Genomic DNA, 25,186 nt, shown 5'->3' with positions numbered 1-25,186 from the left:
ATTAAATGAAATATTTATTTGCTGGAATACGAGTATTTGAGTTAGTTGCGAAACATTATAATGAACTATTAACTTGACGCCCCATATCATCCATAGCCCATAGATAAGAGGGCGTAGAAAGTACATGACATGATTAACGGTGACGATAGACGATAGAGCGGGGGTGTCGATGGCGATAGGGGCGTTCCCGGCGTCACTATACCCTTATTCGATGACTTAGTGGGAAAGGGTCGGCCATTTTGCCTTTTTTCTATTGCGCTTTTTTCTATTAGGCGCAAAAACTTACCCCCTTATTCATAAACGACAATCAAACCTATTTTAGTTAAAATGCCGTTAAAATTCGTTTGTCCTTATCTGTCACTTCGACATTTGTATTTGTTAGAAAGGGACAAAGCATTTGTTAGTTAACATAGGCTTGTTAAGTTTTATGAATAAGGGGGTTACAGTGTGCACTGCAATGAACATGATTCAAGACTATTTTTTTGTATTTTTTTATGTAGATTTTTTTGAACTACTTATAAGGTAACGGATGAGGTTTGAAACTTTTTAAATTTGGTCAATTTAAGGGTTAGTTATTTATTTGTGCAACAAGAAAGCACTTAATTTTTTTCAAAACGAAATTAATAATCATACCTAAAAATTCCTTGTCTAAAAAATATTTTATTAGTTCAAAATAACACAATACACATAATTTTCAACAAATGTACTTGTTCAGATAAAAAGAGTAGTATTAGTAGTATGCTACTCGAGTGGCCCTTGTTTTCTTTTGACAACCTACTATAGTATATAAATAATAATATATGGATGATTAAATTAGGAACTATAATTGTAAAATAGTTTGACTTTTATGACAAGTTTATATTTTGACTTGCCCTGTTTCTCAAATAATGCAAGTTCGTTTTGACCCACTTTCAGTGGTCGGATTGACTTGAAATTTGCTATACGTGGGACTTACATTATGTTAGTTAGAATGACAATTCAAGTGCAGGCTGTACGAAGCAAGTACGAAGTACGAAATAGCGCAAACATATATTTATTTATTTCAAATTATTATCATTACAGAATTTAGAGGCATATAGTTTTCATAAAAAAATGAGGAAAAATATAACTTCGTTTATATTTTATTCTTCCCTACTAAAATACTATATTTTTTGAATTTTTTTATAGCTTTTAAAAAAATCTATATCCAGACAAAAAGTGTTGGCAACCCTAAGTACAGTCAACACAAAATGGGTACCTAGGTAGTCAGTAAAAAAAATCTTGTGTTTTAAGGGTACCTAGTATTTAAATGAAAATCAAAAAAAAAGTCATTTTTTATAAAAAAAACGAATTCACTTCAAAATTAAGTTCTGATTGCACAGCAAACTACTCCACTCAAAATATATATCTAAAGTATCGCTATTTATCTAAAAGTAAAGCATTTTTATTATTGCACTGCTAATATGACTAACGCACATCATACCTTGTAACTCTTTTTAAAAACGGAACCCTTATAGTTTCGCTATGTCTATCTGTCTGTCTGTCTATCTGTCTGTCCGTCTTTTTAGGGTACCTCCCATAGACGTAAACTGGGGGTGAATTTTTTTCTCATCCAACCCTATAGTGCGGGTTTTGCTAAACATTTAGTTTATTTGTATTGAAATAATTTAATTGATGTACAAATTTATATAAATGATGATAATAAATTGATAGGCAATTATTTATTTTATGTGCAATTAATAACCGTATTCCGTATTTAAATAGGTACCTTCACAAACCGTAAATAATTGCGGATCACTTGACGCTGACCTCAGGTACGTAGGTAGGTACTTCTGGAGGTCAAACGACCAAAATTTTGGCAGAGCTTAATGTTGTATTAATTCAATGCCAAGCCAACATCGACAAGGAGGCACTTAACGAGAATTATGAGAACTTCCGTAAAAAAGGAACACTAGCACGTACTGAACACAGTACACGGTACAGTAAACAGTACAGTCGACAGTACTAAGACAAACTATCACAAACTATTTAGGTAAGTCAGTCCTACTTACCCGTTTTGTGTAATGTCTGTACGCCGTGTAGAGGTGCAGGCTGAAAATCAGCGCGGTGAAGCATAGTTCTCACCTCACCGCACATGCTGAGCCTGAACCTTTTTCCACAGCTGAGCATGTTATGTACCATCTCACGAATGGGCAATAAATGATATTTCTTTCTTTCTTTCAGCACGTAGGTACACGGTAGGTAGGTACAGTTCACAGTACAGTACGTAGTACAGTACACAGAACAGTACAACACAGAACAGTACACAGTACAGTACACAGTACATTACAGTACACACAGTACAATACAGTAAGTGCACAGTAGCCACTATCTATCAGACTATACGATTTATATTTAGATGCGATGAGACGCTGCACATTATATTAAGAGAATATGTCTAAAACTAAAAGAGACATTTGACCTACCGTCTCGGTAACCGGATCCCCGCTGATGCCTGATCGAGACGGCACTATGTGAAAACTGCATGTATCACCTACAAGGCCTCTTCTCATAGTGTTACACTTTAAAATGAATGCCTTTGGAAAATTAAGCTGTTTATTACGATAAAAAAGTTACAATACACGTTTTTAATTCTAGTAATAGGTAGTTACTGAATTGTAAATACAATTTACCTTTATAAATGTTCTTTAGGGTTCCTTAGAGCCACTTTTAGCAATTTTAGGTTTTAAGTTTGACAAAAACGGCTAAAAGTGGCTCCGAGGCGGTAACGTTTTGGAATACAGGCGTGATTTTTGTGTGTTTAGGTTTCCATAATCACACTGACAAAGTGGTAGATTTTTTTTTAAAGGTTCATGGTAGGTTAGGTACTTCTCTTTATTAAAGTCGCTAAAATACGGACGTCTGTCTGTAAACTCGAATACTACCTAGCATTACACGACCAAAATTACGAACTGTGGCAAGTGGATCTAAAATCTTTTAGTGTGACTGTCTGTATTATAACATTTTATAATCTTATGATTACTTATAATATGATATGGATTCTTGTGATCTGAATAAATGATTTTATTTATTAATCATTCTGAATAGTCAGTCAAAACGTAATATTTAATTAGGGCTAACAATTTCAGATCATTTAGACTCCAAGTGCCTGCCAAACACCAGCAGATGTTCCTGCGCTCTGACTTCTGGCCCTATACCACGATGTGCAAATCTCGAACTTCGTATGTTGCCGTCCCGCTGACGCTTATGTCATTTAAAACGCGAGTGAAAGGGACGGTGCGATACGAACGTCGATTTGCGAGTTTCGTAGTAGCCCTCTGGCCGGAGGGTGTAGGTTCCGTCGTTTTATGGAAACGACCAAGACGACATTTAAAAATGCCTAAATAGTTGCTCCCTTTGTGTCTTAAGAGCAACAACGGGGAATTTCTGAGGAACTCTTTGACAGCTGCGGGGTTTCATTACAGATCCACCCGTCGTAAGCGTTAATTTCATGGACATCATGTTCATGAGTGGCAGTCTTCGACGGTGCGTTTTAAACGGTCTTTTTTGCCACGAACTTGCAAAATCAGCAGGGCTACTACGAAACTCGAAACTCGAAGTTCGTGTTGTGCCTCTGACACTTGTACTATTTAATACGAGAGCGAGAGGGACGGTACGATACGAACTTCGAGTTTCGAGTTTCATACTGGCCCTGGAACGAGCTTCCCGCAGGGTCTTCTCATCAAGTTACGACCTGGGTGCCTTTTAAGAGTGTACAATTTTCTGCAGGGCCCCACTAGTTAGTTTGTCTGGCCTCTTGTATGGTCAAGGACTTTCAAATTAAAATTCATGTGCCATACCATGCAACCTTTTCAAAGGAAAGTTATACGGTTTTGGTGGCTAATGAATTAAAGTCCTTGACCGTACCTATTTTGTTTTTTTTTGCATGTCTTTTTTGTGTTTTTTTACTGTAATGATGTAATTTTTTATCGATACCTAAATAAATTCGAATCTTGAAAATCAAACAGTTACTTATTAAACAAAAATTTTCACCTCTCAAAAATGACACACATAATGCACAGATGTTTAATTTTGGGAGCTGACAACATAATAATGTTTAGTGACGCTTTGATTCTCAAGGTGCGAATTATTTTTTGTCGCATTATAATATTAGTACGGAACCATACTGCGCGTGAGCCGACATGCACTTGCCCGCATTTTTTCAAGAAGAGCTGATACCTAAATACCTAGCTCTTGTAAGACAGATGCCCTAGGTAATAATGAGATCAGTTTGCTTCTCGAGCACCTGTCAATTTCCCCAAGTATAAAAAAACACTAGAGCATTACTTTAATTTAAAATGCACATGCGAACCTCACTAAAAACCTTGTCAGCATGCCATAATACTATACAAAGAAACCAGTACACATGTTGCAACCCTAAATTACATTGCTATAGAGTACTTTCTCGTGTAAATGATCGAACATCGTCGTTGTCCTGCAGGGCTACTACGAAACTCGAAACTCGAAACTCGAGGTTCGTGTCGTGCGGTCCCTCTCGCTCTCGTATTAAATAGTATAAGTGTCAGAGGGACCGCACGACACGAACTTCGAGTTTCGAGTTTCGTAGTAGTCCTGCTATAACTCCTGTAAGTGTATACGAACTAGGGTTGCTAAAAGTACTTAAATATACAGTATTGTACTATATTTAATTCTGTGTACTATACCTGTGTACACCGTGCTATTTTTGATTTGTGTTCATCATCATCATTATCATCTCAGCCGTAGGACATCCACTGTTGGACATAGACCTCCCCCACATACCTCTGGAGGTCTATAGAGCAACTGGTTGCTTCGGTTGGCAGCGGCTTGCATCCACGTCAAATGAAGCTACATATTTTCTCCAAGACACAGCTGTGGCCTAACTGTTACTGTTTAAAAGATAATCAAGAATTAAAACAATTAATTATGCGCCAGTAAAACAGCGTGTCTGTAACTAAAGCGTTTTTCTTCTAATTCACACATAACTATTATAGCAAAAGGTTTTGTCTTTGAATGTCTCTTTTATGTGTCTTCTCACTCATCAAGTTAGTATATTTTATAATTTGACCTGTAATAATATTGACTGTGAAGGTATATTATTAGGTACTTACCTATGTGTAAAAAAAACATTTACGGTACGTATTTAGATTTTTTTATTTGGTCATACATAATAGTAGATTGTTGCAACAAGCGGAAAGTTATTTACTACTGCAGCGAGTGCCGATTTAAAAAGCACGAGGGCAATTGTATACATTACCTACTTAATGTGAGGCACTGTGAGGTGCATAATCTGCTTTTTTTCAACTATTACAGGAATAGTAGACGAAAAAAAAACTCATGCTAAATAATGAATAGGAAAGAAATGTCACAAAGTTAATTATCTAGTATTTAGTTCACCTATATCAACGAATAGAGCCATCTGCCGAAGGCCATTTTTACTGCGCTCGTTTTAATTTTGTTAAATACTGAAAATCTGTACACGTTTGGTTGGTTTATAACGCACCGTTTTTTCTACATGTACCTACTAAATTTTGCTTTCACTGTACCGTATTTACTATATAGTATACCTTGGGCTGGAAGACTATAATTGCAGAAATAAAAATTAGTTGGCAACCCTAATACGAACACAAACAAGTTTGCACCATGGCCACCCTATTTTCTTGCCGCAATGCAGTTTTCCTGCGCTCGATAGCCGCGTAGTCACCCTACAGTCCCACGGATGCAGTTCTTCACTCGTAGTAGTGTTGTCACCCCACTACCAATACAGGTTTGCCGTAAAACGTGGCGCCACTGTAGAGGAAAAGTTGTAATTTTCTATGAAGCTACGTTAGTTCTGATTTTGACCGTTGAAGGAGACAGGTTGGTTTGAAGTAATAGGTTGCATGCACCTGGATGGTATCGAGAAAGCTCAGCTTTCTACTTGCGATCACAAACGATTTATGAATTAATGATAAGTCTGGACTTTATTAATGCTAATTCTTAGCTTAAATCGACTTGGCATACCTACTACTTTCCGCGATTTCTTTTATTTATTTTTTATGTTTCACGTCCTTGATGGTTTGTTATTGATATAATTTGGCCTTTATTTTCATGTAAGTGTATGATTTATTTCGTCCAGCACTGTACATAACCGAGAATCGAACCTGGTCGAAATTCCAACGATTGAACGTAGGTGTACTATGTCGCCAAAATGTTAATTACCAAGTATTTACCTTTGACTATACAAACATGTGTTTATATAGTCAAAGGTATTTACCTAGTTTCTATCAATGAATTGAGCTGTCTGTCGAAGTTCATGAAAGTGTGATGAAAGTCAAGAAAAATCCGGTGTAGATATTGTTTTACCGTATCGATTATCGAATATGAAGCGGTTTATGTGAAAAACTACCTACTACCTACCTACATACATACCTACATTTCATTGGCAGTAGAGTCAAGTAGAGTCGTGTGCAGTCATTTGGAATCCCACATTTCCACAGTCCACAACCACTCATCCACTTGTGTTGCTGACTGTGCCTATGTAGTCGGTTAAAGTTTGTTATATGGGCCGTAATTAATTAAACAGCCAATTTACGTATTTATAGGTTTTTACTAAATTTTTGTTTTAAATTAACTAAATAAGTACCAATTTATGCGGTTATATTTATTTTAACATAACGGAAATAAAATAATTGTTCAAGATGTAATCCATAATGTACGTACTTGGTGAATCGGAACGTTACAAACAATGTTGCTAGATTGACTTGTTTTGTCATGGTAGGATTATATTTTCGGATTACTTACGTGTACATAATATCTTTCTATTAACAAGATATACTATAAATTATTGAAGCCGATTGAAAGCGATTTTATTTGTTATAGCTCTACATTGAAAACAGTTTAATAAAGAGTTATATTATTATTAAATTACAATTAAATCTCTTCTTATTGAATATTTGATAGTAGTAATTAAGTTAATTACATAGCAACATCGATTTTCAGTCATTCGACATTCAGGCCGAAAATGGGGGTGCTGTCAATCAGATTTAAACCCAATTTTCTGGGTTTATTGCGATCTTTGAACAATATAAACTGGTTTATTGTGTTTTTAAGCTTAGTAAATCTATCAGAATGTATTTACGAGGATCAAATAGGCAAATTCGACTGGTAACTATCGTTTTAAGGTTATGATATTTGTATGTCATCGTAGGTCTTTACAAGTGAATTATTAATTTTTGAATTGTTTGCAGGCGTCAAACGTATGTGGGAAGGATAAAATTCTCACAATTTGATACTGTTTCAACGGCAAAGAAAATAATTGTTGCTACAGAGGAGAACGTACTAGCTGCTTTGAATTTAAAGACAGGTTCGTAGTTCAATTGGTATTTATTAAACGTATCCGCTATACGTTAAAATAAAGTAGTGTTTTGTATGTCCCGCGGTAATAACTGAAAAGTTTAGCGACTTGTCTAGTGCTGACGAAGCTAAGTCATGATGAGATGAGAATACTGTGAGTCATTCAGTTATCAGATGAAAGATTAACTTTATGTTTGCTTAACAATAATTTGGTAAGAAAACAATTTCGCATTACGTATAAAAACTATGAAAATATTAATATCCTTTGATATGAAAATCTACCTACCTGTAACCCATAGGAATTGCCTATCCAAATAGACTATAAACTAAGTTAACGGCTTACACAGACCACTAACTTAGTTTCTCATTGCCAGCAACTGCTTTACTTTGACCGTTTTTAATATGACCTAATAATTAGTTTCTAATAAGTATAATATCAAAGTACTATGTTATAATCTTGTTTAAATTAAATTAATATCAGTCTTAACTAAGCAGAAAAAATAATGTTGTCTCCAGGACAAGTGGTATGGCGTCACGTCTTCGAAACTGCCTCCACAGGCAACATCCAGCTGCTTCATGTGAGCGACAAGGTGGTGACGGTGACAGGAGCCAACCCATACCTCATACGAGGATGGGACTCCAACAGTGGTGTGTATAAATCAATTCATGAGAACAGACTTAATTTTTGACCTTTACTTTTCTAATTTGCTATTCTGCTACTAAGCACAATGTAGCAATGTAAAAAATTGTAGATTAAATAAAAAATGCTTTCGTTTTTTAGCAATAAAATCAAAGTAACTGTGAAATTTTAATTTTCTAGCTTTAAATTAATTAAATAGGTCCGTCAACTTTTGTGTTTGTTACTCTCTCCCGTAACTCAGAAGACTTCAGTGATGCACTTGTTTAGAAAAATCTTTGCAATGTCTACTAGTATGCTTAGGAGATGAGCCAGAAAAGATTGGCCTTAAAACTGTCACAACTCCTAATTTTTAGTGGATTTGTACCCCATAAAATCATACTATTAAGAAGTCACTGAGGAGACATTACCATGGCAACAAGCTATACTAAAAAGTTCACATATAAATATAAATATAATGGGAGAAATATAATATCACTAGCCGTTACCTGCGGCTCCGTCTGTGTAGAATTCAGTTTTCACTCCCGCGGGAACTAAGCGTATGTCCGAGAAAAAAACTATCCTATGTCTTTCCCGGGGACACAAATTTTCATCAAAATCGATTTGGCGGTTTAGACCTGATGGAGTAACAAATAAACAGACTTACAAACTTTTGCATATATAATATTAGTAGGAAATAAGATAGCGCTCAAAAGCATCTCTTGTGTATCAGTGATATTAAAAAGCTATTAATTTGTCTGTTATCAACAAAAAAATTCCAGGTGTCCTTCTTTGGGAATGGTCCCTTACTCTACAGAACGAGGAGCACGCAGACTTCTCAGAGTGGTGGGTGCAGAACAACATGCTCGTCCACATGCTCCCCGTGTTTGGGTCACACATTGAGGTCACTATGTATAACCTGCTCACTGGACAAAACAGGGGAGCCTCCTCTAGGCTACCGGCTCTTTGGAGCAATGAGGGGTAAGTAGTTCTATTATATGTGAAATAAAGTACTGTATGTTCAAACATGAAGTGACAGCGACAAAGTAATAAAGTGTAAAGATATCCCTGACCTCAACTGTACTAGCATTGACGTCCTAACTACACTTCTGGACTAAATTTCAAATCAGGAATGCAAAATTTTTAAATGGGCATTTTCACATACTTTTCGTGAACATTGCAAGCTTGATAGAAGCTTGTCAAAATGTAATGAGCATACCCCGGGATTTTCGAGGCACCGGATGATTGACATTAGCCAAAGAGTATGTATCCAGTTAAAAAACAGAGTGCACTCTAGCTGGTTTCTACCTAATGAATAATTAATCAGTTAGAAAAAAAAATACATGATATTTAAAACACAAAATATATTACATTTTCGTAAGATGAAATCGTTTCAGTTGATTAAGCAAATTAAGTTTGAAAAGATTTTTAATAAATTGAAGTTGGTTTTAAATTGTTACAAGGCAATGAAGTAGAACTCGCGAACAGGCGATCGCAAACACATCGTGCAACAATTGATTTCTTCAAGAAATTTAAATATGCACCTATTACAACTGCACATAGAAAAATCATTCAGTTGGTTAAAATGGATATTTACAGCAAAAACGCCGCTGCTTAACTGTTCCAAATTTAGAAAAGATATTAATATTTTTTTTCGAAAATCATATCAACTACATTTTTTACTGCAGGTAATTAATTAACGTTTTTTATTATTATCTTCATAACATAAGCCTTGGTACTAAAACTACCATACTAGTATAGTTTACAATTTGCAGTGAGGTAATTATTCATTAGGCATAATATGATGTTTTGTCAGAATAACCTATCTATTAATGTCTACTCTTTAGCAAATCGTTCATGCCCCAAAAGTCCCGGGATATGGTAATGAGTCATTACAAGGAGCTTTTCTTTAGATAAGGAACACTGTTGCTTCTGGCTACTTATTAGCCATAAATCTTACTTGCGGTCCTTTTCACACAAAAAGACTACACACATCACTTGTCTTTACAGCTGTGTGCTCTCAGCACCACACTACACATGTGTATCCGGTAACATGGGCAGCCAACTCATCATCTCGCTTGACGTCACTTCCCAAGCAGTGCAAATAATAAGCAAGCCATTATCCAAATATGTGAGTGCGGACAACACTGATGCGTCAATCAGACCATTGGATGGGAACAGCGTGAAGCCTGGCTTTGTGCTTGATGATACTAAGATAGTTCTGATAAAGGATAATGACTTTGACGTGTTGAATGTGGCGTTAGTGCATTCGTCAGCGAGTGTGGCTGTTGTGGACGGACCAAATGGACCGTTGGTGCTGCAAGCTTGGAGTGATAAAGCAAAGGTATGGATTACTTGAATTCTAGTCAGCACTAGTTTTAATCTGCAGAGGCGGATCTATGACCGTTGGTCCGTATGAAACAGTTAAAAAAAATAATCATTTGGGACAAAAATGTTTTCGGTAAAAAATTAGAGAACCGCCTATTACGTGGGTGATGCATCAGAGAAGCGGATTGCTTGCAACAGATAGCATAATAAATAGCAAGCAGCTATAAAACTGTAAATTCGCGCTTCCGCGAACATCCCTGACGCGCTGCAAAAACTTGATCCTGAAACTGTTGTTATATTGGACACGTAGGGCATTGAGTATCTACGTTATATCCTGTAAGGGCACTTGCCCACTTGCTAGTTTGCCATCCAGTCGAATAAAATAAAAAAAGGGCACACGGGACCCGTGCCCATGGGCCCGGTCTAACGGAAGTCCTGGAAGTCAGTCATATTCATATAAGATTAGTCTTTGTGGCCAGTGACATTCATATTAAGTGCACCCGGGGCTGCATTTATTAAATGATAAATAATAATAACAGATATTTATTCAGTACTTTGTTAGTTATACATAGGTACATAACAAATAATAAGTACAATCAAACTATCAAAAGGGAAAGCGACTCAGCGACTCATTTAGTGCCCAAGGGCCCCAGCTTGCTCTAATCTTGCGTGGCTCTGGTCTTATCTTTGTAGTTGTTTGTTTTGTAGTGGACGCTTAAGTTTATCACTCCCCAGGGCTTCTCGATGGTCGCGCATTCCCTGGGCGGCGCGGGCGTGGGCGAGCTGGGCTGGTCGCAGGGCGGCGCGGTGCCGGAGCCCGCGCTGGCGGCGGCGCTGTGCGCGCGCGGCGCCCGCGACCAGCTGGCCTGCCGCGTGCTCGTCACCGCCGCTGACGACTCCGTGCGGCTCGTGCAACAAGGAGGTGAGTTTCACTCCCAGCTCTCGTGGTATAGTTAGGGTTAGGGCCTCCGCTAACTCGCGCGCGTTCACGGCTTGGCGCCCGCTCGGAGTGCTGTGTCGGTAGAGTAGAGACCCGCCTCACGCAGCGCTGCTCTATTAGACGACTAGTCATCAGTCTCGAAATTTTCACAAAATATAATAAGGAAAGTTAAATTTAATTATATCTATATTTTAATTATTTGCTCATATTACAGGCCACACCTGGTATAATGTAATGTAAGATCCTAAGCTACTTTATGTTTCTGTGAATAAACGAATCATTCATTAATCAAGAAACGGAAAGTTTTAATGCCCATGCAAAATTGTGAGAAGTTTCCGAAAATTTCCTATAGGTATAAAAAATTACGCAATTTTAAAAAGTTTCCTTTGGCACATCTGTGATTTATCAGCATACAAGATCAACATAGAAACATTACTGCTGTAGTTGCTATACATTGTGATATTATTGTGTTGTCAGGTCGCGTGCTGTGGACTCGAGAAGAGGCGCTCGCGAATGTAGTCGCCGTTCAGTTCGTTGACCTCCCGGTGTCGGATCTCGACGCCGCCATCGAATCGGAGTTCGACCTGAAAGAAGGTGGGTTAACCTTTGGTCAGTTTCTTGTTTAAGATGAAATTAAATTTTGTAAATGTTGCAATCAGAAACAGATATATATAAAACGGCGTACGCTAGCTGACGCGGTTTGCACGGAGCGGGCGGACGCCCATCGAACAATAGTATGAGCAGCGATAACTGCACGCGTCGCGTGCGACGGATTTTGCGTAAACCACACCCGCCCACACATAGGGATAAAGATAAGGATTAGTTTACACAAAGACGCGATGCAGCACGTTACGTTAAAAAAATGCTGTCGTAAGCTTTCCCCTTATAACTAGGATAGCTGAACGAGATCTCTTTTTAGGCATAAATTCGCTTTAGTACAAATCAACGCACGTAAAAAGAGCTCCTGGCGATATACATACCTGCGCAGTGAGCGAAGTACGGACCAAATTGGCGGCGGAGCAGTGGGGGACGCGGGAGGGGGCGTAGGAGCGCGCGCGGCCGTCACGCCATTGGCTTGTTAGTTGAGAGATGCGCAAACGTATCCCCTTCACTACCCACCCAGAGCTCTTTTTACGTGCGTTGGACTTGTACTCTTCTCGAACTCTTCTCTTCTCACGTCTTTGCCGTTTATTTGACATATTTCCTCTATGAAATGTGCTGCATCGCGTCGCCTTACTGTGAACTGACCTTAAGAATGAGACTAGTTGATCTTTTACAAATTTTAGCGACGTACTAATACGTCAGAGTAAAAAGAACTAAAAACTATCAAGTATTTTTTTTTTCACTGGCAATCGATTTGTCTGGATGGATATATCAATGGCAAACCAATCGCCTCTGCAACTGCTAAGATAAATGACATATCGTACATATTTACTCGTACTTGAAAATATTATAGCAATTTTACTTATTGGTAATCTTTATTTTCTAGCTGCCAAGATGTATAGTAAGTATTGGTAGACCTGCGTGACGTGTTCATTGAGTAACAAATAAATAGGTTAGGTTCATACTAAAGAAAGAATTCCGACACCTCATACTATCGAGCAAAACTTAGTAAGCGCATGGAACGAAATTACATCGCGGGCTTATATTTAGCTTGTAAAGTATATCACTTACATAGTTTTATCTCAATAGTATGCCAGTGAGTGTAACAAGACATGCTGCCTTACAATAGTATAAAAGTCTAAACAGAAGTGTGTGAATCACAACATCTCCAGTGAACGAGATACTATTAAACATTGTTGTACTTAGTAGCAACTAACATACGAGTCCTGCTTTGTGAATAAACCTTATTAAAAGTTTAGTGCAGGTATCTACCCAAACTCATAAGGGTCTGGAGCTAGGCTGGCATGAATAGTGTGTACAGTCGATCACGCAAAAGAGACGCAATAAGTCGTCCTCTGGAGCGGAGCGACAGCGAAACAGAACGAGGGGGTAATCCCGAGGCCTCTCCATAAGCCCATAGATCGATAGCGAAGCGTGAAAGTAATGCACTCGCGGAGCTTCTTCGCTTCCTCGTTAACGCTCGTTTCTCCGCCCCGCTTCACCGCTCTGCTTTCCGGTTATGTATGAATTTTCAAGCTACTTACCACTGTCTGTCCCTGTCCACAGAAACGGAACGGAGATCAATATCGATCGGATGCAATTCTATTGGTGGTTTTATATCTCCCTCACTGCTCCGTTACCTCGCTCCGCTCCAGTGGACAGACAGCCTAATACCTATAGATACTTATACGTATATGTTATGCCTATCCAATTCATTAAAAGTGTAAACAAACCGATTTCACCAAAATTCACTTGATTTCAATATTTATTTTTTAATGAAAAATAACATTTGAAAAATCTTCTTCAAAATCTGACGTTATTTCTTGATTGAAACATGTGTATAATCTGTAGTAGCGTAGAGATGGTGGAAAATTTTACATTTTAAAAATCGATTAATGCGCGGACGAATAAGCGATTTTTATTTACTTTCCTTAAAAATTTAAAATAGTTACTGCTTTTATAATTGAATAAACAGTCTTTGGTATTCAATCAAGTATTGTAAATAATAAAATAGACAAAAATACGTTGATCTATTCAATTAATAAATAATCGATTTACTGAACAGATTAATTATTTTACAATAGGTTCTAGGTTTTCACATCACTAAATGTCTATGGTCGGGTTAATGGAGTCTTTGTTTACGCTTGTCATAAATTGGATTGGAATACAATATATATAGGTATATCAATTCTCAGAGTGACACCCGTTGCCAACCGGTTTAAGTTACGATGCCGTTGTCTCATATGATACACGCCCTACTCTAAATACGTCGTCTATCCAACCTTTGTCCCTTTATCCAGGTTCAATCTGGGGCGCGTTCTCCCGCCGTCTGCAGACGCAGTTCCATCAGCTGCAGACGTTACTGCAGTCGCTGCAGGGCGACGAGCGGCGCGCCGGCGCGGAGCGGGCGCCGCTCGTAAGGGACTACTTCAACCTGCACAAGATTATAGTGCTCGTTACTGACGCCGGCAAGGTAAGTGTACGCTGTAGTGCACTGTACATGATACAGACGTCACTGTAGACGCTGCAGACGTCACTGTGGACGCTGCAGACGTCACTGTAGACGCTGCAGACGTCACTGTGGGCGCTGCAGACGTCACTATAGACGCTGCAGACGTCACTGTAGACGCTGCAGACGTCACTGCGGACGCTTCAAACGTCACTGTAGACGCTGCAGACGTCACTGTGGGCGCTGCAGACGTCACTATAGACGCTGCAGACGTCACTGTAGACGCTGCAGACGTCACTCTAGACGCTGCAGACGTCACTAGACGCTGCAGACGTCACTATAGACGCTGCAGACGTCACTGTGGCGCTGCAGACGTCACTGTAGACGCTGCAGACGTCACTGTGGGCGCTGCAGACGTCACTCTAGACGCTGCAGACGTCACTGTGGGCGCTGCAGACGTCACTATAGACGCTGCAGACGTCACTAGACGCTGCAGACGTCACTGTGGGCGCTGCAGACGCCACTATAGACGCTGCAGACGTCACTGTAGACGCTGCAGACGTCACTATAGACGCTGCAGACGTCACTGTGGACGCTGCAGACGTCACTATAGACGCTGCAGACGTCACTGTGGACGCTGCAGACGTCACTATAGACGCTGCAGACGTCACTGTAGACGCTGCAGACGTCACTCTAGACGCTGCAGACGTCACTGTAGACGCTGCAGACGTCACTGTAGACGCTGCAGACGTCACTCTAGACGCTGCAGACGTCACTAGACGCTGCAGACGTCACTGCGGACGCTTCAAACGTCACAGTAGACGCTGCAGACGTTACTGCAATGTGTTCAGACGTCACTGTGGATGCTGCAGAAGTCACTGTAGTGTAAAACCTTGCGCGATTTCTCTTGCAAGTCTGAACTAGGCTATAGTATGGTAAAGGACATGGACTATACAATAGTGGAAAGAACCATTGTAGGGGGTGCGGGGTTTACGACGGTGTTGGCAGTTAAACGAAATAGTTTGTTTATGTTCACTCAAAAAATATATAATAATGTTTCACAACGGTCTCTTAAATGTTAATTTAAAATAAGAATTGATTAATGTTAATGAATACAACCGATCGCGACGATCTCTAAAAATGTACTAAAGAGCTCAGTGCAGTTCAACGCATCGCGAATAACCGCGGGCGCTTGACGTCACGCACGTGTAAGGTGCATATGCACCGAACAACTATAATATAGTGTTGTTTCCACAGATATTCGGCATGGACAACCTGTCGGGCGCGTTGCTATGGCAGCGTTACGAGCCCGGATTGGACGCGGACGGCGCGGTCATGTTCCTGCGGCGGCCCGCGCGGCACCCGCCGCACGACGCGTATCTCACCATCGTCGGCAAGCAGGCCGTGAGTCCTGATATTTCTGTTAACTTTAAACGTAAACTATTCGGTCTGGTAGTTACAACTGAATTTCAGGGATTTTACAAAATTCCCGTGGAAATTCCCAAAATGTATATCATGGTCTTCATTGAGGTTGTGTGAAGAACAACTGTTCAAAATTTCAAAACTCTAAGCCCAGCGGTTGTTATTTCGAGATTTTATCGGGATAAAAAGTATCCCATGTTTTAATCCAGATTATAAACTAACATTTTGCCAAATTTCATCCAAATCCGTCCAGCTGTTTCAGCATATAGAAGTAACAAATATACTCACTCACTAAAAAACTTTCGTATTTATAATATTGTAGGATTCAACTGGTCAAAACACAATCGTTTGTCTGTTATTACATAAAAAAAATGCAGCCATGAGATTATTCTATGACTCTCTCAATTTTACATGCAATGTTTCAAGTTAAAAAAAAATTGCAAAGCGGTAAATAATGGATTTCAATACATTTATTAAACTTCTAGATAGGGAAGCGTTTTTTTTATTGTTAAAATCAAAAGTGAGGCACTTCCCCTGTTCTATTTTCAAATGAGAAAACTGTCTATCACAGGATAACGGCAACGGCCTAATAATAAGCCTGAACCCGATCCGCGGGACACTGGTGGGCGAGCGCGTACTACTACTGGACACGCGGCTGCTGCAAGCCGCCGTGTTGCACCGCGCCGATCAGGAGAAGCTGCACGCTCTGTTGCTGCTGGACAGCGAGGAAAACGTACAGGTATGCGCCCAGAGAACACCTCTCTAGTGCATTCATACCAAAATACAAATGAAAAACATTTATGTATTGTTTATTATACAGATTTTCCCCTTGTCGGCGGCCCCTCTGGTAGAAAACATGTTCATCTACGTCGCAGACAGGAACACGGCCAAAGTGCAGGGCTACGCGCTCAAATATGACGGAAAGGTGACGCAATTTAGAACTTTGAATCCTTATAAACTGGTTTACTCACTTGTTTTAAAAATAAATAAATAAATAAATGCTGGCTAAGTGCGCGTCATGCCACGTCTATTGTAGATACCGCCTTTTGGCGTAGGAGCGCAGTGTAACTCATATCGTCAGCTTATTAAAGTTTGCTAAATCTTCGTCAACAGGGAGTTGTAGCGGAGAAGACATGGTCCCTGAACCTGGGCGGGTCCCCGCACGCCGGGCACCGCATCGTGGCCGCGGCAGCCAAGCGGCCCGACGAGCGCGTGCACTCGCCCGGCAAAGTGCTGGGCGACCGCAGCGTGCTCTACAAGTACTCTAACCCGAATCTCGTGCTGTTCTTGAGCGAGGGACCCGACCCGCTGCATAAAGGTAATCATATTTTTTTTACTTTTTATTTTTATTTTTAGTAGGGCGCTTTGGGCAGTTCTGTATCGCATGCCAACTAGGATCCACATAATATCAGCGTCGAGTCACCTTCCGTGACCTGACAAATGCTGCAGGGCTACTCCGAAACTCGAAACTCAAAGTTCGTGTCGTGCGGTTCCTCTCGCTCTCGTATTAAATAGTATAAGTGTCAGAGGGACCGCACGACACGAACTTCGAGTTTCGAGTTTCGGAGTAGCCTTGCTGAGTGGATGAAAACATAACAAACGTACTTAGATAGTTATTGGAATATTTGTTACTTCCTAATTGATTATGTTAGTTATGGTTATGAAATAAATGTTTTTTCACTTCTCATGCTCGTAAAGTTCGTGTTAATGCTGTATCTAGGCGACATAAAATGACTTTTTATGCTCTAGTGCATAAAATAAAATCTTCGTCTAATACCAACTCAAGACCAAGGTAATCAGGTGTCAACAGCCACAAACAAAAATGTTTCTTTATATTTTTTAATTTATATAAAAATAAACATCAATCGAACCAATTATAATAAATCAGTAAAATTAAAATAATGGAATTATTATAATAATGCATAAAAATAAAAGGTACATAGAAAGTGAATCATTGTTTCCACTGTTGCTATTGCATTTCCTCGCCATCGCAATGAAAAGCAGAGTGTAAAACTCGAGCATTAAACCCATTTTCCTCTCGACGTGTCTATCCACCCTCGCCGTACCGGCTCGGGTGGCTATATGAACGCCTCGGGTAAAATGGCTCGTTTTATGCTCTTGTTGTACAATCTACTATTTATTCTTATTCTTATATGAAGCTACCATGGATGCTAATAGAATGGTAATTACTTGTACTATACCAGCACCAAAGTGCTCTAAATCGAACCGTCGTGTAACAGTTCGTGAGTGATAGTTAAATAAAGGACTACTATCTAACTACTATCAGTCAGTATAATACCTGTAGTGCGGTTTACTCGAAATTATTATTCTAATAATCATTATCCATTAGTGTTCACATTATTACACATTAATATGTAGGTTAGTTTCGTCAGGTATCTTCAGATGGTCAAAGGGCAGACCGCTCAGAAATAGGGGCTCTGTCGACATAAGACGTGGGTTGCCTAATGCCGCTGAGAATATATGCGACCGATAAAATAATCTACTGGTAAAAAAAGCGAAGATAATAGACGCGAACATTATAACGCTTCATGAAAAACCGGCAGCGTTCCTTTAAATAAATAAATATCATGGGACACTTGACAAAATTGACCTAGTCTCAAAGTAAGCAAGGTTTTTACTATGGATTGGATACTATGGATACTAGGCAACGGATAAACATACTTATATGTATAGATAAATACATACTTAAATACATATTAAACATCCAAGACCCGAGAACAAACATTCGTATTATTATTTATACAAATGTCTGCCCCGTCCGCGAATTGAACCCGGGTCCTCAAGCTTCACAGTGTCTCTAACCAGTCGGGCATCCGGTCGTCAACTAGCTAAGCTAATCGAGTTGTTCCCAGACGTGGTGACGGCGACGCTGGTGGACGGGTGCTCGGGCGCGGTGGCGGCCGCGCAGACGCACCGCCGCGCGCGCGCCGCCCCGCTGGCTGTGCACGCTGACAACTTCGTCGCCTACCTCTACTACAGCGAGCGACCGCGACGCTACGAGCTCGGTCAGTACACTCACTGATGTACAGTACAAGTCAAAATAGTACATTGTGTCTTATGGGGCGGTAAATAAGGAATTACGAACGAGAGTCTATAACAAGCCCGAAGACGAAGACTGAGGGCTTTAATGAGTCGATTATCGTAATTCTAGTACCGCGAGTTGCGAGTGGCGAGTAAAATTTTATATTTGTAAAAGAATAAATATAATTCTTCTCGATAACGAACATTTGTATTTTTCATACGAATATCTGCCCCGACCAGAGATCGAAACGTTAGGCAATACGGCCTCGGAACCTCAAACTTTCGCAGTCGGCTTCTTTAACCTGACATTTTTTTAATAAACTTAGCGTTAAGACCTAGACGTGGTTGACCTGCTTTGTTATTTTGGATATTGTTTCAAAAGTCTTGGAATTCATTATTCAATGAACAATTTGTACTTTATAAAGTACGTTCGGCCGTTATTCTTAGTTTTAATTAGTCCTTTATAAAGTACGCGAGAACTTAGGAGGTTAACTCCTGGGATATTCGGTCGTCATTCTAGCATATCATTCCAGCGACCATGGAGCTGTACGAAGGCAAGCAGCGCTGGCTGGCGGCGGGAGCAGCCTTCAGCTCGCTCCGTTCCGAGCGCGCGCCGTCCGTCGAGAGACAGACGTACATACTGCCGGCCGCGCCCGCCGCCGCCGCCGCCACGCACACGGAACGCTCGCTCACTGACAAACACGTGCTGTGTGAGTACAATACTACGTTACTCTAGTAAGAAAAAGCTTTAAAAAAAAGACTGAAATAATTTTGTTCCAAATTAAGTTTTTGATACAAGTTTTTGTTGCTGACTGTACTTTTTTATTGCACTTATATGTATCATATAATTTTATGTCAAATAATTTAATAATAAAAATCAATCGACCTTAAACTTTAATGGGAGCAAAATGGGTAGCAAACCCGCCAAAAAAAAATCAAATTGAGAGCCTCCACATTTTTCAAGTCTTCAAGTTCTTTAATTTTTAATACATTCTATTAATCTAATAATTCTATTATCAATAAATTAACATGTCAGTTCTAACAGGCCTTAACTGTAAAAACAATATGCTATAGCACCAGAACCCCTGCCACACACTGCTACCAAACATGCACACGGATTCTCCAAATACACAAACAAATACCTACTACAATACTTCAGTTTGTTACAAAATAATAAAAAAAACAGATATCGGTGACACTTGGCCAACTAACAGCTGTAATATTTCAGAACCATTTAACCTTTTATAATTTAATTTCACATGTTCCTTCATTTCATCACCCAGTGGCTCTATCGACGGGCGCCATCGTGGAGCTTCCCTGGGCGTTCCTGGAGCCCCGACGCTCCCCGACTCCAACCCCCGAGCAGCGCGAAGAGGGCATCATCCCGTACGCGCCGGAACTGCCGCTGCCCGCCGAGGCTGTGCTTAACTATAACCTGACGTTGCAGCGGGTGAACGCGCTGTATACTGAAGCGGCTGGCTTGGAGAGCACTAGCTTGGTGCTCGCTACGGGGTTGGGTAAGTGGCCATAGTCTGAAAATTTTCGATGAACCTAGAGCAAATAAGTTTTTCACTTCTCATGCTCGTAAAGTTCGTGTTTATGCTGTATCTAGGCGACATAAAATTACTTTTTATGCTCTAGTGCATAAAATAAAATCTTCGTCTAAGACCAACTTAAGACCAAGGTAATCAGGTGTCAACAGCCACAAACAAAAAAGTTTTTGTATTTTTTTTTAAATAATTTTTTAATTTATATAAAATTAAAAATCATTCAAATCAATCATAATAAATCAGTAAAATAAAAAAATGGAATTATTATAATAATGCATAACAAAATAAAAAGTACATAGAAAGTCACATAGAAAGTGAACCATTGTTTCCACTGCTGCTATTTCATTTCCTCGCCATCGAAGTGAAAAGTAGAGTGTAAAACTCGAGCATTAAACCCATTTTCCCCTCGACGTGGCTATCCACCCTCGCCATACCGGCTCGGGTGGCTATATGAACGCCTAGGGTAAAATGGCTCGTTTTATGCTCTCGTTGTACAATCTACTATTTTACGAGCTTTTATTTAGTTTCACCTGTTCCGATGTTTGTCATCCATCAGATCTTGCAAGTTAAATTCGACCAACTTCCAGTAGTCGGATTGACTTGAAATTCGTCATACTTATGTAAATTGCGTGACAATACAATAATCTGGTAGTGACAGCCTGGTAGTTCGGCCAGGATCGTCTCCGCAGGACGGAAATCTTCAATGGTTAATGGCATCGACTTGAAATTTGGTATGCAAATGTAGTTTGGGTGCCAATGCAAGTAAAGACGACAAAAAGTGCAGTCAGCAAAAAAAGCTTGTACTAAAAATGAAATTCTTACCAAAAACTTTTTTTGGCTGACTGTACTTTGTAACAAAAAGCCTGCCTTCCACACCGCAGCGCTGGAGTCCGGAGTTAGTAGTTAGAAATATGTATACTCAACGCCGTATTTAGATTCCAAAAAAGTTACCAAAGATGGCTGAACGTCACTGTCATAATAAGTGTCATTATCATTGTGACGTTCCAGATGTAACCAACCCATGCACATTAATAAAAAAATAGTCTTATAATATTTTGTTTTTATTTAGACCAATTTAGACCTTAAATGGGTACCGGCAACAGAAAACTTAACAGGAAACAAAAACTCGAGAACGAAAATTTCCACGAATTTAGAAAGCATTCAATCAATCCAAACGTCAGGCCATACATCGTAACTTGCCATCCCGCTGATGCTTAAGTTATTTAATACGAGAGTCAGAGGGAAAATACGATACGAACTTCGATTTTCGAATTTCGTGGTAGCCCCCCCAGATGCCGAATGAAGTGACAATTGGAGACCACATGTTTCCCATAGTTTTCCATACGTGATTCGTTGTCAATATTTATGTGCATATCAAAAATATTTATAATAGTATATACGCAAATTATGAGATTATTAGTATCCAAATGTTGTTAAAACCTGAAGTATTGCCACTGTAATATGAACTTTTCTTCTACAAAACAGTTTCAAACCAAATATCTGTTGGTGAAATTAATTAAATTAAATTATTTATTTATGCAGTTGCATTTAATTTTAGCTTTACAATTATATATAAATAAATTACTTATGTACATTATGTAGAAAAGTTAAAACTTGACGATGCAAAACTTTTTCATTTTATTGGCAACACATGAGTAGTTTTTTTGAAATCTATATACGGCGTTGAGTTTAGATAGCACTGCTTCCCACTCGCACATTAGCGCGCTCAAGGGAAGAGATGGCTGCGTTCACTTTCGTAATATCAGTAAGGAAGTATGTATTGTTCCAGATTTGTTCTACACGCGCGTGGCTCCCTCAAAAACCTTCGATCTCCTCAAGGACGACTTCGACTACTACCTGATCACGCTGGTGCTGGCCGGTCTCATCGTCGCATCATACAGCTCCAAATACTTCGCCTCTCGCAAAACACTCAAGAACGCGTGGAAGTGAGGCTACGGTAAGAGACTGGAAGGCTACTAAGAAATTCGAAAATCGTATCTTACCGTCCCTCTCACACTCGTATTAAATAATATTAGCGTCAACGGGACGGCAAGATATGAAGTTCGAATTTTTAAGTTCGTAGTATAAGGCCTGTAGTATAGCTGACGCAGAAACTAATCTGTTGATGATTGATTTATAAATAACCTAATAATTCATGCTCTGATAATCCGTGTATACAAGGGGTACGAACTATCAGAGCGCGTGTTAGGTATTACGTTTCGGGGCAACAGTTACTTGGGCGTACTTTAACCGCACTCGGATTTATTTGAATGACGCGTGAATCTGTCGGGTTCATGAAGACTCCACAATTTAAGGCTACGTACGCACTATGCGGTTATAGCGTGCCGCCCCTCTTCAAAGTATCGCTTGAGAAAGAGACAGCGCGCTCAAATCGCGGTTTGCCTCAGCGTGAGTACGTAGCCTAAGGCTAACAAGTGACAAGCGTAACTTGAACTCGTTCGCTCGTAGACATTACTGAGTCAATCTCGTTGATCGTGTGTTGGCCTCGAGATACTGGACTGTCAAGCGCAATACTAATTTACTGTTTAGTAAATAACACTCCCGGGGATATATTGTGAGTCTTTGGCTCGTTGGTAGATCGTATGGTCGTGAAATGGAAACCAGCGCGCAGTTTCCATGTTCATTGCGTGTGTAGACACTCTCCAGTTCTCCAACTCTCCGGGCTTCAGTTTCTCAAAAGTTATAAGTTTAATAATATTAGTGTTTTGTCTTTTAAATTGAACCATCTTGCTCGCTTATCCTGCCGTGAAGCAGCAGTGCTTGCACTGTTGTGTTTCCGCGTGGAGAGTAAGACAGCCGGTGAAATTACTGGCACGTGAGGTATCCCATCTTAGGCCTCTAGGATGGCAACGCGTCTGCAATACCCCTGGTGTTGCAGATGTTTATGGGCGGTGGTGATCTCTTACCATCAGGAGACCCACTTGCTCGTTTGCCATCCAGTCGAATAATAAAAAAAAAAACAGAAAATTAAACAAAACACTAGATTATTCGGCTCATATGCTTCGAGAAGTGGGCCCTGGCAAACACTGTGGCTGTATCCGCCTTGCAATGGATAGAACACGCTCGCTGCCCTGCTCGTTAGCGTCCAGTCTGCGCTCACTGGCGTTACAGGCGTTGTAATAAAGCAGGTGATCAGCCTTTTTAACCCCCGTCGCAAAAAGAGGGGTGTTATAAGTGTGTCTGTCTGTGGCACAGTAGCTCTTAAACGGGTGGACCGATTTGAATGCGGTTTTTTTTATTAGAAATTAGGTTTTCTAGCGATGGCTCTTAAGACATATTTTACCAAAATGGTTTAGCCGTTTTTGAGATACTAGACTGAAGTTGAAGTGACAATATCGGGGGTTTTCCAACTTTCTTGGTTAGGTTATGTAGCGTGTGAGTAGCGTATTTGACACAGCTCTAATGAAAACCATTTAGTTTTGTCCTCTTTGTTCATCTTTAATGACGGTTTCCTAACAGGTGGAATATCGCTATTCACTAAATCCGTAATATTAATTGGTTTTCTTGTAGTTTTGTTTGGCCGATTCTTTGTTCACTGTTGATGATTTTATTTATGATGGAAACTTTTGTTAAAAAAGTGACACTGCCAACTATACAGTCTGATTTTTTTTTAGCAAAAGTCTTAATTTAATTATTTTTGTAATTTTTCCTAGAATACGAATGAGGCACCTAGCTCACTGGCGTTTGTAGCTGATAGGAGCATCGGACGTTCGCCAGCTGAGCATATGCGACAGCGTGCTGTGTGGGGGAATTTTAAAACTGGCCTTATACCATGGTATTCGATTTTCGAACTTCGTACCGTGCCGTCCTACTATCACTGTTGGTATTTAATAGGAGTGTGAGAGGGACGACACAATACGAACTTCGAATTAGCTCCCCTAATACTGAACTAGTGATGTGTCGGATATCCATAGATATGGGTCACTCAAATGAGTGGAGTTCAAAAATTTGACGTTTTAACTAGTAACAACTAACTACAGCTACCATAGAAAGCGACTGACCAAAGGGCATTTTCGCAAAAAAGTGTACCTTTTTTTCAATTTTGGAAAAATATAGTTTTTCCTACTCAGAATCAAGAGCACAATCGATTCAGATAGTTCAGTATGGGCGTCACAAAATTGACTCAGAAAATTTGTACGAAAAAATTAAATACGTTTTCAAAGAAAAGGGTACACTTTATTAGGAAACGCCCAAAAACGTACGACCCTTGGGTTTGGGGTTTTAACTTCCCCGCCCCAAATGTTCAAAACATTACATTTATTGTATTGACTACGACCGTACTATAAGGTCCTGTATCACGATTCGAATCCGCGGCTATACATTATTAACTATCTGGCACATCACTGGTCGGTACCCCGTTCGAATTTAGTTTGTCGTTAGGGAAGATTTGTAAATAAGTTAGTGCAATTTCACGTTTAGTTTAAGAGTTATATTTAAAGCCTGCAAAGGGATGGACCTTTTTGTTGAAAAGTATTTATCACAGAATAATATTTAGTATAATGTCGTAGGTTTTTTTAATGATTTGATAATTTACATCCATTCCAAAAGATGTCCTTTTAATGGGGGCAGTGTGTGCCCTAAAATATTGTACAGAGTGATTGATTGTTTTTTTTTATCAGCGAAGAAGTCTAGTCTAGTATAATTAATAAAATCTGTACCTATGTTGCCTAAGTATCGGGGGTCGAAAGAAACGGCTGTCATTTTTGAAACCTCTCCCTTTCGTATACGAGACAAGCGTTTGCTTCGATTATTCTTTATAACGTTAATAAAAGAGCGTCGAAGAGCGACTTTAGACTTCAACGTTAGACGAGTTGCGATTTTTTGATTTTATACATACAAACTTGTACACGTGCAGGCACGCAGAAACTTTCGCATCTTTAATA

General features: G+C 39.6%; 1 protein-coding gene across 2 annotated transcripts; it reads left to right on the top strand.

Annotated features, from left to right (window-relative positions):
* Positions 1-6,982: 6,982 nt before the first annotated feature.
* EMC1 (ER membrane protein complex subunit 1) lies at positions 6,983-24,402 on the top strand. 2 transcript variants are annotated; one of them, XM_074096036.1, is made up of 18 exons: positions 6,983-7,143; positions 7,227-7,342; positions 7,849-7,980; positions 8,731-8,929; positions 9,959-10,292; positions 11,012-11,198; positions 11,694-11,810; positions 12,706-12,720; positions 14,120-14,292; positions 15,526-15,672; positions 16,262-16,429; positions 16,511-16,615; positions 16,804-17,008; positions 18,564-18,716; positions 19,266-19,442; positions 20,016-20,249; positions 22,072-22,239; positions 23,957-24,402. In XM_074096036.1, the coding sequence occupies exons 1-17, from the start codon at positions 7,001-7,003 to the stop codon at positions 22,230-22,232; spliced, it is 2,766 nt and encodes a 921-aa protein (XP_073952137.1). In that variant the 5' UTR covers positions 6,983-7,000; the 3' UTR covers positions 22,233-22,239; positions 23,957-24,402. The 2 variants fall into 2 exon arrangements, with proteins under 2 accessions (XP_073952137.1, XP_073952138.1); XM_074096037.1 differs by lacking the exon at positions 12,706-12,720.
* Positions 24,403-25,186: the final 784 nt, after the last annotated feature.

This window comes from Choristoneura fumiferana, chromosome 13, assembly GCF_025370935.1.
Source record: "Choristoneura fumiferana chromosome 13, NRCan_CFum_1, whole genome shotgun sequence".
Taxonomy (NCBI): domain Eukaryota; kingdom Metazoa; phylum Arthropoda; class Insecta; order Lepidoptera; family Tortricidae; genus Choristoneura; species Choristoneura fumiferana.
The sequence above is the reverse complement of the archived record's forward strand: the minus strand, read 5'-3'. Positions and strand labels throughout refer to the sequence as shown.